This window comes from Anguilla rostrata, chromosome 4, assembly GCF_018555375.3.
Source record: "Anguilla rostrata isolate EN2019 chromosome 4, ASM1855537v3, whole genome shotgun sequence".
Taxonomy (NCBI): domain Eukaryota; kingdom Metazoa; phylum Chordata; class Actinopteri; order Anguilliformes; family Anguillidae; genus Anguilla; species Anguilla rostrata.
Window position 1 is genome coordinate 12,205,800 of NC_057936.1, and position 17,613 is coordinate 12,223,412.

Consider the following 17,613-nt stretch of genomic DNA (forward strand, 5'->3'; position numbering starts at 1 on the left):
AACAGGGTGAAAGACATTTGGGACCTATTGCTGAGGCGTTTCATCTCATTGACAAAGGCAGGAGTCAAGAAAACAAGAACATTAGCATTCAGATATACTGTAACAGCTTTTGCGATGAAGAGTTCTTACATCATACAGAAGTATCCCCTGAAGATTGTTCATCATGCTGGCATTACTAGAGGATAACAAGGCATATCTGAAAGGTGCCCTTTGAATCAACAGATTCGCTTTCAAATGATTTCCTTTCCTTTGTGTCCAGAACTGCCAGTTTCCAGACTACCTTCACCTTGACTCCTCAATATTAATGTCTGTTTCTGTCCATTTGTATTGCAATTTATTTATATAACATTTCTGTGCCATTGTTGTCTATAGATATAGGATATGTCGTGATAAAAAGATGATTAAGCAGATGACTATTAAAAGAGGCAAATGCCGCATTCATTAAAATTCGTACTCTGTAATACACTCAGGTTATTTCATGCTGTGCTACTCCCACTACTCACACTGTTGTTGAGTAGTTTTTTGGCCAAAAGTATGTGAACACCTGACATCCAACATCTCATCCAAAAGTATGGGCATTAATATGGAGTTGGTCCACCCTTTGCTTCTATAACAACCTCCACTCTTCTGGGAAGGTTTTATACTAGATGTCGGTGCATTGCTGCAGGGATTTGCAGGGCAGAGCATTAGTGAGGTCAGGCACTGATTTGGCAATTAGGCTGACTCACAGTTGGCTTTCCAACTGATCCCAAAGGTGTTGGATGGGGTTGGGGTCAGGGGACTGTGCAGGCCAGTAAAGTTCTTCCACACTGTGTGTGCCCAGGGACAATGTCATGCTGAAACAGGAAAGGGCCTTCCCCAAACTGTTAGGGAAGCACCGAATCATTTAGAATGTTATTTTATGCTAGAGCATATTTGAAGATTTGCTTTCACTGGAACTAACTGGCCTAGCCCAAACCACATAGAATAGCGCCAGACCAAGGGGTGTCCAGATCCCTTTGGTCATATAGTGTATAATATGCTCTAGACTTTCTCAGAGATGTCGTAAAGACTTTTAAAGGGAGGAGCAGAATAAACAACTGCTGTCTTGATTGCACTTAAATGACTGTGTGCAATAAAGAGCATTGCAAGCCTTCCTCAGTTGTGCGGCTGTCTATGAAGGCTCTTAGTTGCTATAGGGATCGGGTATCCATGGCAACTGGGTGAGACATTGGTACATGCAGTTTATGCCAGTGGGTAATAAATGACGTTAATAGGCTGCAGAAAATAGGCAATGCATTTCCTGCTGGCACACCTAATAGTACAAACGACTTTTTTCCTCACAGTGACGTAGATGAACTGTTTAATTCTTATAGACGCGTAAAATTAACTTTAATGAACTGCGCACAACGATGAGGCTTCCTCATCTGAAACAAGGCTGTGTGTTTTTATTGTTCAATAAATCGTTGAATCTATGAGCTGTGAAACACCAGGATGAGAAGGGGTGCGTTCAGATTTAATCACCATCTCATTGTCCATCCATTCCTCAAGGGACAGACTCAAGCCAGGAGGTCATTTTAATGCAAATAGTTTGAGGGGTAATGGGGGTGGCTACACTGAAATGTCAAGTTGGCCACACAGGGATACGCTGTAGCTGGATTTTTCGACTCTTTGAAAGATCAACTGAAATCTCAGAAGCGAGAGCAGCGTGGAGTGATGGCTCCTTTGCCAGCTGCGAGGGAGAGTCAGTCAGCATGGGTTCATCTGGACCGTCACATAAATAAAACATCAAATCGACTCTGGAAACGAAACTCACTTCACTAGTAATCAGTAAGTGGGAACCCAAGACAGTGGTGCATTTCAAAGCATGCCTACCCTGGCTATGATGGGATTGGGTCAACTGAATTTCTAAAAGTTCTAAAACTTAATTCTCACAAGAACAAATGTATTGTTGGGCAACACAAACAACATGTTAAAAGACTGGTTAATTTTTCTCCACAACAATATAAATAATATGCTTTACTGTGTCTACAGCAAAGAAGTTCCCAACAAAATAAGGAGAAAATAAAAGAAGATAATTTCCCAAAACACTTTTTGGAAGAAAAATTGAAGTAAACAGCTCAAGGGTGTCATAGTGTTTGTTTACTGGGTTCAATCCACATTCATAAGACATATCAACATGTTAAAACTATAAAACAAAATACCAACAGTATGAAATAAAATGGTCAAATGTACTTTCTTAAGAAATCTATGCATTCTTCTTTGATTCATGTACATGCTTTACAGAAGGAATAGCTAAGATGAGGCTAAGATACCCATTTACCCTGCATTTGATAATATTAGGAACAATAATATTAGAACTGTCCATACCCAAACGAAAAAGACTGAATGCCCAAACGAACCACCACACGCAGTGAAGTGACCCTGCAGGTCTCTCAGCACTCGTCTGGAACTGCTTCAGTGTTGCCTACAACTGAAAGCATCACTGTCCACACCATACTCAATATGCATACAATATGGTGCTGCACTCAACACAATATAAAGATGCACACAACAGAGTAACTTTCTTTTGAGAAAATAACAGCCGCACAACCGTGTTCCGTACAACAGCACGCTCATTCGTTTAAATTTTCACTGGTGCAACTGACTTTCCCTGAGTTTTTCCTCTGTCCACACAGATTTTCTCAATTCACTTGCCAAAGACATTCACCATTATACTTTCTTTGGAACCCAGTGACGTTTTTTTGTTGTCTAATAACATTATTGGCAAACGTTATTCAGACAGAAAAAAAACTATCACATATAGACTCAAAGGATAAATACTGAGACGGAAAGAGATTCATATAAAACCAAGCAATTTGAAAAAAATACAAATAAAAAAATAAAATGACAATCGTTTACACAACCACCCCTGAGCACAGTACAAAATTAACAATCCCCAGTTCAATAAACATGCTACTGTTGAAAGCAATCAGCCCAGTTCTTAAAAGTATACAACATAATGCACAAATGAGCAATTACAGATTACAATAATTCTGCACAATTCTGAAGCTCAGTGTAATTCTCATGAACCAAATAAAAGTCACAGTATAACAAAGTGAAATATCACTCAACTTAGTCAAAGATGAAAAGCAGTAAATATGTAATGTAACTGACAAAAAACGCTTCCATCATACACATACAGAAATACAAGCAATTGGTGGAAAAATGTGCAGTTTTTTTTCCCTTTTTGGTTTTTGATAGGGTTAATACAAAGGTCATTTGCATATTTAAATCATTTTCTTGCAAGTGAATGACAAGCTTCAGAGACACATCCCACATGAAATCAATTTAGCAAAAACATGCTAATTGACAATGGTCATAATTTTCATGTTCCATAACATCAGAATTAGACTAAAATTATTCACCTAACCAAACTGCAGTAATACGCTTAAAGACTTAATCTTTTTAAACATTATGAACAAAACTACTCAAAAATGTTTATGAAGGAAAGCTATTTTGGAATTGTTTCTATTTGGTAAAAACAACTACAAAATTCAAGAGGATTTTACCAGTGAAATAAAAGTCTTACAGTTTTCCCGATACAATAACAATGTACCTCTCAAATGCATGTACTTCAGTAAAGTATATTCATGCTCTGTACTGAGGTCACTGAGTTCAATAACTCTACACAAATAGCTATGACTTGACAAAGCAAAGTGCCGACAGACCAAATGCATTCAGACTGCAACATTTAAAGCATTCACAATACGCATAACCCACACACAACATACACGTTTTTTGCCAGAATATTTCTTTTAAATTCATAAAAAATACTTTTGCCCATTTGCACAAAATCCCTTTCACAGCTGAGTTCAGGAAGACTTTGTTAACCATTAACAGCACGGAGAAGGCCTGAAAGTGACTCACTTCAGCTCAACTACTGTAAATACTATTACTGTCGATCGTCCGTCAGGAGGACTACGCATTCAACAGCATTCAGGAACATAACACTGAAAATCCATACGACTGGGCTGATGTCATTTCCTGAATGTTCACCTCCTTTGCACTGATTACCCAGTCTACCAATCATCAAAGATCAACCGTCAATTCAAAAGCACCTACCGCTAACAATGACTAACCGGCATCAAGGAAACACAGCGCATATAAGCGCATGTGCCCCAGCCCCATCATCCAGCCACACCCATTAAGTGCCCTGCAATGGACGCTAACGTCCACCTTGCTACGCTAATGCGCTAACACGCGCATCCTGTAAAGAACCCGGGGGTACATTCAGACACGGGCCGCTACAGCACCGAGCGCGTGCAGAATAAGCCCGGTAGTTGAAGGCTACCTAAAGCAGCGACCCCAAAACGGTCCCGGTTGCCGGTTTCGCGGGGTCAGCAGGCGTTGACGCACGCGGGGGGCCCCTCGGCGGGGGCCGGCAGGTCCCCCGGGGGCCCGTCGCGCAGGGCGTGGGTCTGGGCTCGCCGGCGGGCCAGGCGCGAGTTGGAGGGCGGGGAGAGCCGCATGGAGCAGACGATGGCGGTCATGTCCTCCCGCTCCTCGTCGTGCTGCGAGAGCTGGCGGTTGCAGGCGATGGCGTCGGCGGCGAACTGCGTCAGGTCCTTGGTGCTGCTGTTCCTGCGGGCGGGGACGTTACACCGCGTTCACGCAAGGCTCGGGTGGACCCGCAATCATTTCAAAGCAATTTCATTTGTAGGACAATGGAAAAAAAGCATAAACTGCTGAACTCAATTTTTTTTTTTTTAAGTTACAGTAACTGCAATTTTATTTTGCAAATGCGCACACACACACATGCACACACACACACACACACACACACACACACACAAGGAGTTGTCCTCAGCGAACTCCCGTACCAAGGCACCAGGGCACCACACTGAATGTTGCTGTTCATTAGAAGGACACCAACAGCTGGAATACAATTCACACAGCAGCCCGCCGTCCCTGGTGCAGCTCCTGCTGACATTTACGTTTCATTTGTTTCCACCGATCCACAGTCTCCGGCGAACGTTAGGACTCTACGGCTTACCTCTGCAGAACGTGTGGCGTAGGAAGTCCGCGTTCCGGAGCGTTCTGAAGCGAGCAGGAAGGAGAGATGCACTCAGGTTAAACAAAATCAACTGAATTTAACTGTCCTCTAAAAATATAAGTAATAAAAACTTTTTGCATTTTTGTATTTTGTATTGTAGTTTCACTACCGGAAAACGTATTTTACCACAAAATAATAAGAAGTTAAACATTAGGTGCTAATCAAACGTGCTCTACTTTGACCATAACTTGATGCAGTTCCAGTGCTGTGTTTTTAAAAATATCACACCGTTGCAATGCGCGAAGCAAAATAATTTGTCCTGCTGAGCAAATAACAAAGGCGTAAAAATCACTTTGAACAATGAATGGGCATTTTACAATCCTGACGTGGAAGCTGTCATCCTCAATTATATTTGCCTGGTCTATGCTGTGTAGGTGTTTTCAACGTGAAATATTTGAATGGTATGAGCAATCACGGTTTTACATGAGCTGATGTCAACATTCACACTTCATAAAGCAAAGAAGTAATCAAGGCCAAAGACACCATCCAGTATTAATACTAGACAAATAATTAACAAACCAAAAAGGGATGGATCTGAAATTCATGACCGTTATTATACACAGTATTAACAACAGTTTTTAACAGCCTACGGCCAATAAATTCGTTTTTGGTTGGAAGGTCAAATGTTCAATCTAGTAACAACAGTATAAATAAAATACAGCGCCTTGAAAAAGTATTTACTCCCTTCCTGATTTTCTCCACTACTGCACATTTGTCACACTGAATAATTTCAGATCTTTAGACAAAATGTCATATTAGACAAAGGGGACCAGAGTAAACATGAAATATATTTAAAAAACAATTTCATTGAATGAAAAATGTTATCACCAATGTGAAAAAGCAATTTAGCCCACTCTTCTTTGCAGAACTGATTTAATTCATACAAATTGGTAGGTTTTTCGAACATGAACTGCTCATTTCAGGTCAGTGCTTTGACGAGGCCAACTCCGAAACTTTTAATTTAGTTTACTTTCAGCCGTTCAGACGCGGGCTCGCTTTTGTGTTCTGGGTCGTTTGCGTTTGCGTTTTTTGGGTCAACAGAGGAAATCTGGGAAGCGCGGAAGCGAATACTTCCTTTCGTGGGCGCAGCGTGTTCAGACGCGTTTGCGCGTTAGCGTTAGCAGCGACTCGCCGCTCCGCTAGCTGACGCTAACAGCGGAGGCGAGCTACGTACCCCCTGCACCCACGGGTGCTCCAGGACCTGCCCGGCGCCGAGCCGCAGGGTGGCGTCTCGCACCAGCAGCCTGGAGATGAGGTCTTTGGCGTCGTCCGAGATGCGGGCCCAGTCTTTCTCGGGGAACTCGTACTTCCCCTCCTGGATGCTCTCGAACAGGTTGTTCTGGGGGAAGAAAGAGAAACGGCGGAAGGCCACGTCAGCGCCCTTCACAAAAAAAAACATCAGGAACCCGACGAAGTGCAAATCTGAGTCAAACCAGCCCAAACCTGCTTTCCTGGAAGAGTGCTCCGATACAGCAGAATGCACACAATATAACACCTGTTCTGTCTTCCCTCTACTGGCTGCCAGTACGAGCTACAGCCGACTTCAAAATAGTTATTTTAACCTACAAAACCTTGCTTGGATTAGCACGGTGTTCTGATCTTATTACACCGCACTCACCGGCACGCACCCAGTGCCCCCGAGGCACAGGCTGTGTATCACTCCCCCCAGACTCAAACAAAATAAATCAGCCAGGAGCGGAACATTCCAATACCACGCGCTCGACCTCCGGAATGCGCTTCCCACATCACTTAGGAATGCAAGCTCTCTTAATATTTTTTAGACTCGAGACTCTTGACACACTTTTTTTTCCCCCCTACTCTCCCGGGGCCCGCCACGACTGGTTTCATCTACCGGTCGGACAGCCCCGCGGTCTCGTAACGAATCAGGACATAGGTCGAGCAACTGGTTACCGTGGCGCCCAAAAGAAGCAGTCTGGAGAACCGCAGCCTACACTCTCACACACCGGCGGTCGGGTTCGAGAATGACCGCGGCTGCAGTCGCAGGCAGCTGGCAATTTCAAATTAGGGTGAGAACTGGACATGCTCAGCTTCATGCTGGTCGCCAGATTCATTAAAGAATAAATGATAAAAACTAAATTTCACCAGTATCACAAAAGAAAGGTCTTCCAGCAATGCTTCCAGAACAGGAGGTGCTGCTGGATGAATCCCAACCGCGTGAGGAGCGGCGCTGGGTGAACGGCGAGACTGGGGCGCTCGGCGTGGAGGGAGGGGCGGTCGGGCGGTTCGGGGGGGGGGGGGGCGCTACCTGGCAGGCGCGGCAGGTCTCCCCGCGCTCCCAGCCGCAGTCGGTCCCGCAGTGGCCCGTGAAGGGGGGGCAGCCGCTCAGCATGATGTACAGGATGACCCCCAGGCTCCACAGGTCGCAGCGCTTGTCGTAGAAGGTGGCCTCGTCCGTGAACACCTCCACCACCTCGGGGGCCATGTACTCCGCCGAGCCGCACTGAGAGGGAGGGAGGGAGGGAGAGAGAGAGAGAGAGCGAGAGAGAGAGAGAGAGAGAGAGAGAGAGTGAGAGAGAGCGAGAGAGAGAGAGAGCGAGAGAGGGAGGGAGGGAGGGAGAGAGAGAGCGAGAGAGAGAGAGAGACAAGCGGGAACAAAAGGACACAGGCACACGCAACATGTTAACTCGCGCACACGTATATATTATTCAAGGCGAGAGTGTCTCCGCATGTAAATTTCAGCCCTGTACAGTTTAACCTAACAGCACAAATACGTTTTTTTCCTACAGATATCATGAATAATTCTCATTTAGGAAGTCTGGCTTGATTTCTCAGCTTAAATATGCAGTCTCAAAACAAAATCACGGTGAGATGCGTGGCGCAGGCCGCAGGACAGCTGACTCTCAAACTAACGAGTCCCCCCCCCCCCCAATGCAGGCGGGGGTTCAGTTCCCTCCTACAAGACCTTCTCAGCTGTGGCCCCTTCTCTATCTCTTACCCTCTCTCTACTTCCTGCCTGAATACAGCAAAAAAATACTAAAAGATGGCAGACTCCTTCTGCTCTCCTATAAACCGCACTGCATGGCTCAATGTCATGCTGTGGGACTATTCTGGAATTTTCGCCCTGCATTCTTACTGGAGTGGTGAGCTCAGGGGTGGTGATGGGTGTGCAGGCACTGCTCATCTTTACTCCGCTTCCCAAGTCAAAATCACAGATCTTCACTGGAGACACCTGCACAGGTGCAAATACACGCATTGAAACAAATTAACCCTTTTTTTTTTTTTTTTTTTTTTTTTAATTGCACCTTCAAGACACTCATTTTTAGCCTAAAATGAACCATCCCTCCACTCATTTAATGGTACTTTCTCTGAATGCTCAGTAATGACTCATTTTATTAATAGGATACGTTTAATAATGTAAACATATTCCTAATCACTTATCGTGTTCACCAACATGCTAATGTTCTGTCACAAAAGGAGACAGAGGACTGTGCAAGGACATGAAATGGACTTTACCCGGTCAGCGAATTCACACAGAATATTTTCAGGCTTGAGGTCCCGGTGGGCAATGCCTGCAAAGAGCGAGCGTGAGCGTGAGCATGAGCATGAGCTAGCAAAACCTCTCTTCGCCTCGCCTGTCACAGATCAACAAAAACCTGTCTCCTCCCCCCCCACCCCCACCCCCACCCCCCGCACCCCCCCCGGCAGCCGCCTACCCTTAGTGTGGAGGAAGTTGAGCGCCTTAGCGATGTCCCTGACCACCCGGCTGGCCTCCAGCTCATCAAAGTGCTTGCGACTCTGGATGTGAGACAGAATGGAGCCTGGGGATAGCATGCACACAGCGGAAAGTCATCACACCTCGCAGTCAGCATCCACTTCACCGTTAAACAACGAACACTGTATCCACTGTATCAAATATGCAATTCACATTACTCAAATATAAACACAAATGCAATTACACGGTCCTTTAAGTCACATACGTTTATAACAGAAACTGTGGATATCACCTTAGGTAAGTAATGGATACATAAGCGTAATGAATGCAAGCCTTTTATATTCCTGATGTGTCCATTGAATGGGTGAAATTTTCCGTACAATAGAACCCGAGAGATACAAATCTCAGAGATACAGACTCATAGGTCAACAGAGCAGGTTATGAAACTGGAAACAGCGTATGAAATAACACCTTATCAGTGCCAAGCTCTTTCTATTCGCACTTTCTTTTCATAAAAATGCTAAACGCTATTTTAAAATGCTGTACCATTAGAACTAAATAATGGAATGTGTCACTAATGCTTAAAATACAATGTGGGGAGGTCAGTGTTTGTTACAAATATGGGGGAGAAAAAAATGAAACAGTCTGCATTAGAGGATAATGGTTCTTGACAAGGAGCTGTATTATTCATGGAAAGGCAACATAGAAAAAAATAATTACCTAATGAAATCCTCATTACTGCTTGTTTAATCACTGGTTATTAACCTAATCTAAAATTAGAACTACAAAATAACAGAAGGCTTTTTTTTTTTTTTAAATACATGAGACCATAATGTAGGTGTATTATTCCAATCAATGAAAGATCGTAAATTGTTAAAATTGGTGTGTTTTGACATCACTTTCAAAGTTACAAACATTTCAGTGATACAGATAACCTGCATACTTGATACATTTGTATCTTCAAGGTTCTATTGCCTTTATAAAATACACAATATTTAAAAAAAACTTCAAAAGGTAAATTTGAACTCTACCTCCTCGTAACTTCTCAAATACTAAATAGAAGCAGGCTTCATCTTCAAAAAATTCTATCAGCTCCAAAATATTCCTACGAAATAAAAAATAAAAAGAAGTTGTTCAAAAAATACATGATGCTGACACACAATGTGCAATTAACAGTGTAGCAGAACGGTGTAGAATGAGTGTAGAGTGCAATTCACCTGTTCCCCTGGCACTGGTAGAGGGTCTCTACCTCTCTGAAGACACGGGTACGACTGTGGCTCTTAGTCTTCTCTATAATCTGCACATACCAAACAGGACGGCGGTTAACACAGTTTCATGATTGTCCTTGTGGTCTGCTCTTATGATTTATCACAGCACTCCCCTCTTTCGCAAAAATATTAACAGCAATGAAAGACCTTAAACAAGCAAACAAACAAACAAAAAAAACTACAATTCCCAGAATGCTCTGCTTGACACAGCCCCCACTCACCTTCACGGCATATTCTTTTCCATTCTGCAGGCTTACGCAGCCCTGAACTTTGGCGTGCGCCCCCTTTCCCAGCAGCTCCTCCGTTAGCTTGTACAGGTCTGCAAAGGAAAGGCAGGCAGAAGAAGGATTCAAGCCAACCTCATTAACACATTATCTAGAAAGTGCAAAACAGTCAAAACTTCTAAATTTAGCAGCTCACAAAAGCAACAAACTGCGGTTAATTTAGCACAGGCATGTGTCAACAGAAACTTCATTTATTTATTTATCTATTCATTTATTTATTTACCATTAGATTCACCTGCCTTTCAAACTACGAGATTCACAGATACCCAATTAAAAAGCATTTTTCTAAGTCCACCATCAAGCCATAAATGTTTCAGTGAGACAGACCTGTTATATTTTAACAGGGAAAAACTGCAGTAAGAAATTAAAGATTTCTGGCTGGCACGCTGTATGAAAACCATTAATGGGCGAGGATAGACCGAGATACAGTTCACGTCACGCACATCAAATTAGCAGACGCACCTGCAATCTAGTTACTAAACATGAGACCCCTGCTGTTTCACATTGTGGAAAACAAACTGGCATAAAAACTGAAAAAGCACACAGAAAAATGTCTTCTTGAGTTGCCAAAACAGGAAGAGTCAAAGTCTTAAGTTTTTTGCCGTATTCCAAACAGACATACAAATGACTGAAAATGGCTGCATTCTGCTTTCATATTAACATTATTCTCCACTGGTTGAGAATACATTGATGCAATCCAGGAGCAGAGCTAGCATGTCATGCATTATGCAAACAAGGCATGAGAACGTTTTTTTTTATGCAAATGATGCACAATGTTGCTTGTCAAGATTCATTAAAACAATGCTTAAGTTAGTGTCTAGTGCAAAAGGGGCCCCCGATGGTCGCTCATAGCACCCCCGCTAAGTGCACCTCGGGTCTGACCCAAAATGCGGTCCCCGAAGCACAACAAGACGGTCATCCCACCGACTGAAATCCCTCCGTCCCCCGACGACACCACGGCCAATCACGTGCCAACCAGTGGGGGCTTGGAACCGTGGTCTGCACTGGGTCAGCACAGCTTCGATACCGAAACGTAGGGCCCGTCAACACGGCAGAACAGTGTCTAAAGAGGATGCGCCACCTTTCAGCCACACTTTCCTTTCAGTGAAAAGGGGCCATTTCAAGATAACGTTGTGGTTTCTGTGGGTTTACCATTGAAACTCGCCGTAAAGCTGTCAGTTGCTCTTGTCCTCCTTTTCTTCTTCTTTCTTTTAGCTGCATCCTCAATGCTTAGCGGTTGGCTGCCCTCCATTACTGCAACAATGATGCAGTGTAAGGTCAGTGTGGAGCAAACGCATACAGTAAGGACTGTGACGCAAGCAAATCAATTTGACCAATCATCTGAACTTTTGGTTCAACCACTAAGTGTCCAGGCATTTAGCAATGTCTGTTGATAAATAATATCTACTCCGATAAACAGTCAGAGTAGTTATTTTATCTGCAACCATTTGTGACAGTTACACTGTACTTTTGTCATTAAATATATATTTATACATGTTCTGAAAAGTTGTTAATATGCCTAAAACAGTCAGGTCAACATGTCACAGGGTTCATTAGCAGTTAATTTAGCAGAAAGTGCTATGCAGAGCAACTTACAATATAGGAGAAGTAGAAGTGCGTTCACCTGATTAAAATGAGCAATAGTGCCAGACTTGGCTAACAACATTCCCACAACAGTGAGTAAAGATGCAAAATCACTAACTAACGCTATGCTAACCAAGAACCAAAGTACAAATTTAATAGCATACAGTCTACATCCTTAACAAGCCCTAAAAAGAAAAACATAAAACCATAAGAAACCTAAAACTATATGAAATATCATAAACAAAATTATTACAAAAGGAGAAAGAGTTAAAGGGTGGGTACGGTAAGGAAACCAAGATGCAGTCTGGAGAAGTGTGCCTTCTGCCCGCATCGAAAGATAGCCAACGATTCTGCTGTCCTGACCACCTGTGGGGAAGTTTGTTCCACCACAGTGGGGCCAGTACAGGCAGGCATCGTGACTCTGTACAACCACGTACACACAGGAGAGCCAGCCACGTTGCAGTTGCGCACTGAGAGCTCGCGCGCGTGTAGACGTTTTTAAGATTGATTGGAGGTACGGTGGGGCTGTCCCCCTCACTCCCCTACAGGCTAGTAGCAAGGTCTTAAAGTTCATGCAGGCCGTAACAGGTAGCCAGTGAAGTGAGATGGCAGGGGTGCGACATGAGCATGCTCGGTAGCACAAGTTCTGCATTCTGCAGTAACTGCAGGGGTTTAGCGGAATGAACTTGAGCCCAGCGAAAAGGGAACTGAAATAATCCAGTTGAGTAGCAGGGCTCCACTAGGAGCCATGTAGAAAGGGCGAGTGTACTACGGCCTGATCCAATCCAGAATGTTCTCGCAAAGTAGAATATACAGGAGCTAAAATCAAGTCAGCCTTGCTGTTCGAAGGTGACCGATACACTGTGTTGCAGTCACCCAAATACATACGCAGGCCATTTTGTGTCTTTTTGTTCACTTGTTCAGTATTTGGCAATAGCTACCAAAGCTCTGTGCGATTTGATATTCAGCAGGTTTTTTTCCTTTACAAGACTGAATATTCCCGCCTTTTCCTCTTGGTGGTACTGAACAGAGCCGTGTACTGGGAACCCCAGGCCTCAAAAGACAACAGCGATCAGTCGTGAGTCGACACGCGTCCATTTCTGTTTCCTGACCTGGGCTCCGTGCTACAGTGCCAGGCACATCGCAGGAGGGGCTGAGCTGCGCCTCCACAGGGGAGCCGTTTCGCTGGAGGGGGGTCAGGCCTGCACAGCTTCCATCCACCGGGACAGAGTCCACAGACCTGCTCTGAAGCTATGGCACAAAAAGTCAAACTGCCATTATCACTACACAAGCAAAGGGCACACTGCCCCCAGTGCTCAACAAGATGACACAGCAAAAAAAAGGCTATAATGTTCAAGAACTAAACAAAAATTTGACCTTGATATATTTAAACATAGTATGTATTTTATTACTGGTTACAACATGTATATGCCATGCCTGTTATGATCCCCTTGGGCAGACAGCCAACACTGCACAGCAACAGGAAAGTACATGATAAACGAAGAGGGAAGAGAACCTTATCTGACCTGTGAAATTCCCAGCAGCATTTTCACTGCTCTAGATAAACTATTACTCATAACCTTTGACGCTACATGACATCATCGGAAATCAATGTGATGTGTCTGCTATGAATTAGGTCATTTTGTCTGAAATCAGATAAATTTAGAAATGACTCCACATTTTGTATATTATATTGAGGTAATCACCAAGTAATTTTTTCAAAGTATGTTCCATTAATTGTTTTTAGGTTCAATGAATTGCTCTGACTGCTGCTTCATTTAGTACTGTAGCGGTTTATCTGCTCATTGTCCTTCCTGCTACAGGACAAAACAAAACTTGCATCATTATCCGTTTTCTGTGCTACAGTATTTCTATGACTGTTATTTCAAATAAGTAGCAAGTTTTGTTTTATCATAAGCAAGTCGCTGAACAGTGGCGAGCTTCAAAATAAAAATGATTTGTCATCGTTTAAGATGATAATTTCAGTGAATGTGTGACGGGACGTGGGGATTACCTGGAAAGACCGCTGGAAAGCGTGCAGCTCCACTATCTTTCTCTGTCTCACCATATCCGCAAGCTGAAAATAACACGCCCCGTTTGGTTAGAGTGTTTCCCGTCAGGAAGTCTAAAGTGAAGCAAATCAACAAGCAATCTAATTGCGTTACAGTGTAAGTTACAGTCATAGGCCACATTTTTGTAGCGCAAACTACTGATCTCATATCAAACATAAGAAAACGCGATTAGCAACGTATGTATTTAACATTACTGTTGGCAAGTAGTAACAAAGAAACATTTTGAATTCAACAAAATTAAATAATTAAATAAAATTAGAACAAGAAAAACCAGTTACATATCAAACCTGACAACTACTCGAAACCTATTCTAGGTACTCTAATCATGTTAGTGGCTCGAGAATCAACGAATGGAGCGGGGTCTGTATTCGTCAGACAACTATTTATCTAAACTGACACGCATCTCTTGTATCTAGTTAGCCTGCTAGCGCCAACTGCATGTCATGCAGTATTCCTACTAACAAGACACATCTTTCATAATTAGTAGGATAACCAGTTTTAGATGAGTTATAGATAGCTTTCGTGTATTACATATTACAGTTTTACACTCATTAATATACAACGTTAGCTAACGTCAGTTAGCTCAGTTCGCCATCATTAAAAATAGCTATCGATAGTCAAATACAGACACACTGAGTACCGCATTATGCGGCAAAACTGTACGTTGTGTTATACTGAAGATCATCACTCTGTAGGGTTTGATAAGTCTACAGAAGTCGTGTCATATCGATAAGAGGTGAAATATGAATCCAGGCCACACTACTTAAATCAACGCAAGCTAGCTATGGCTAGTGAATTGGCTAGTCAGGTGTCTGACAAACTGGTATATTAAGTTACCACAACATACATAATAACGTTAGACTGGCTAACTATGGCCATTATAACCGCTAGCTAACGTTAGTATCGTCAGGTTGCTACTTAACTGGCAGTGGTCGCATCATTCAGGTCTGAAATTCTGAGATGTGGAAAGTTAAGACTGTCCAAATTAGCCAACGAGCCACCGTTAAATTATCCGTTTCATAATATGGACATCGGTCTAACAAAACAAGTCAGTTATTTAAGACAAACCTGAAAGCTGCATCCATATAAGCCCAGTTGTGCCTTGACTCCCTCAGCCATTTCCCAACCAACGAGTGCGGCGGCAAGTAAGTAGAAGACTGCGTGCGAGGAGTGGAGAAACAAAACATTACCACCTCCTCTTGCGAAACCGACGTAGTCCGCATGCGTGTATTACATGGCTTACGGCGACCATGTGACAAGGCTGAGGCATTTTTGGAAGATCCAAATGTAGGCTAGTCTAATCACTCTTCACAACTGAATAGGTTTACTAGATTAAATAAAACATTTCCTTCAATCCACAAATAACTACACGAATTTTGGTCTGTGCGTATTAGCATCCCCACATAATACATAACATAAAGCGTGTTGGTTTTGTTTTGCTTTATATGTCTAGTAGTTGAAGACGAAAAAGTCTGTTTTCAGATACAGCTGTAACCAGCAACAGGAGGGGTCCCAACAACAGTTCTTATTCGGAAAAAAACATTGACTTGGACGACCGAAAATGCCTTGTTTCTACTTACACAATATTTTCACTTAATTATCACGATGTAGCTACCCTTCTGTTACGCTATAATGAAGGAAAAAAAAACTAATTTAATACTAGATTCAACTGAACTTGATCACTGAACCTAACCTGGACCGTGAGGGGCTCCACCGCAAAATTCTGCCTAGAGCCCCATAACTACCAATACCGCCCCTGGGCCAACTTGTGAAATGTTAATATTGCGTGTCACTCACCCAAAACACGTTCCTACATTCCTACATGTATGCTGGTTGTGATTCAGAATTTAACGCACTGCATGGACTCCAGTGCATTATAACAAGGGGGAATTTCAGCAGTCAGATTTCACCAGTCATTGTAAATATGTTATGCCTTTTAAAAGACTTAGGCTGTGCCTCAAATCTTGGTGTGTGCGCTAGGGTTCAGAGTGCAGAGTGAGTCACTATTAGGTCCTATGAATAAGGTGATTAGCCAACACTATTGGTGTAATTAGGCTAAGTAACCTTGATCATGCTATATAGCTATTAATGACTCGCTACTTTGTTTCCAGTTTGTTCGGATTTTTTTTTTAAATGTAATTTTATTGAATTTCTATCAAAATGGCCTTTGTGTTAAATTTACTCCATTTATCAAAGGTAATGCACATTGTATACCTATATAAAACATTCTATATTATATCGATCAATTTTTGGAATTTTCATTAAATTCCTGTTGAACCTGTAGAAAGAGTGAAATATTCTTAATTATTTATATTCTAATACATGTGGTGCACTCTGGAATGGGCGGCACGGCGCAGCAAGAAGGTCCTTGGTTTGAATCCCGGGCCGGGGCCTTTACATGCGGTATTATTCTATTTTTCCCGTGTCCACGTGGGTTTTCTCCGGGTACTCTAGGTTCCTCCCACAGTCCAAAGAGATGCAGTTTAGGTTAACTGGCAAATCTATATTGTCCCTAGGTATGAGTGTGTGAGTGAATGGTGTGTGTCCTGCGACGTACTGGCAATCTGTCCACAGCATATTCCTGCCCCTTGCTCAGTAGATGGTCGGATAGGCTGTCACTCTGCCCTGGAATAGGTGGGTTAGATGATGGATGGACACTCTGGACTTGCACAAAAATTAGTTGACATATACAGATGTCTTATCAATTTGCTATTGAACACTGCTAGTTCCTCATAGGTTTTAAAATAGAATATGTACCAATGAGAAATCCAAAATCACCCCCTTAACCGAAGCCACATGACAATTACCTTCCATTTAACCTTTATTTGCTGTAGCTGGATCTCTGTAGATAAATAAAATATACTCTTGAATTCATGCTTTAGTGTCCTGCAGCTGATCATGTTCTGTTCATAATGTTCTTTTGCTTACTTCTTGTGTATTGTTTTCATTATTGTTACTTAATGGTCTTTTTCAGCGATTGTTGGCAGTTCCTCAATCTCAACTCTAATAATACAATTCTGCAGGAAATCACACTAGAAATTCATATACTGCTTATTGTTCCTTATAAGAGAAATCCTTTTACAGTACCTATGTTTTGTGAATGTTGTGTTATCAGATTCTGTACTGTTCCTGTTGTAGAGCCTGGATAAGCTTTGTTCACTGGTAAATGCACCTAGCTGTCAGATGTCATTTTAGCTTATCCTTTACAGGAGCAGAATGACGTGCCTTGTTCTGCTGGAAGGTTGTCGGGTCAGGATGAGCCAACAGGAAGGGCAGCAAGCAAGACTGTTAAAATAGCAACATGCAGTCAGGTTGCCGTCAGTCATTACAAGCAAAGCTCTCTCACACAACTGACACTCCAAAACATCACATCAGAAACCTCCTGTTAACCCTTGTGTTCTCTTTACTTAATAGCACCTTTGAAATTGTTAAACTGTTAGCCTGGGTTTTAATATACTAAATATATATTTATTACAAAAGTGTCTTTCCTCTTTCACTAAAAGTTTAAAAGGGGTCAGTTTGACTCAAATTGATCACAAAGGTTAATTGGTCTGTGTTGTACATGAACATCCAACACAACTATCAGTGTGATCTACACATAGTCGTGATTAATCACTTAAGAGGGATTAACTACATTGCTGGTGCGCCTACCATGGTG

General features: G+C 42.6%; 1 protein-coding gene across 1 annotated transcript; it reads right to left on the minus strand.

Annotated features, from left to right (window-relative positions):
- Nucleotides 1-2,101: 2,101 nt before the first annotated feature.
- Nucleotides 2,102-15,187, minus strand: mknk1 (MAPK interacting serine/threonine kinase 1). Its single transcript, XM_064330656.1, has 14 exons — nucleotides 15,024-15,187; nucleotides 13,898-13,960; nucleotides 12,996-13,134; nucleotides 11,452-11,553; nucleotides 10,237-10,334; nucleotides 9,965-10,044; nucleotides 9,779-9,852; nucleotides 8,749-8,853; nucleotides 8,549-8,604; nucleotides 8,169-8,264; nucleotides 7,341-7,535; nucleotides 6,249-6,413; nucleotides 5,015-5,058; nucleotides 2,102-4,602 (listed from the first exon to the last, which is right to left on the minus strand). The coding sequence occupies exons 1-14, from the start codon at nucleotides 15,072-15,074 to the stop codon at nucleotides 4,359-4,361; spliced, it is 1,512 nt and encodes a 503-aa protein (XP_064186726.1). The 5' UTR covers nucleotides 15,075-15,187; the 3' UTR covers nucleotides 2,102-4,358.
- Between the last annotated feature and the right edge of the window lie 2,426 nt (nucleotides 15,188-17,613).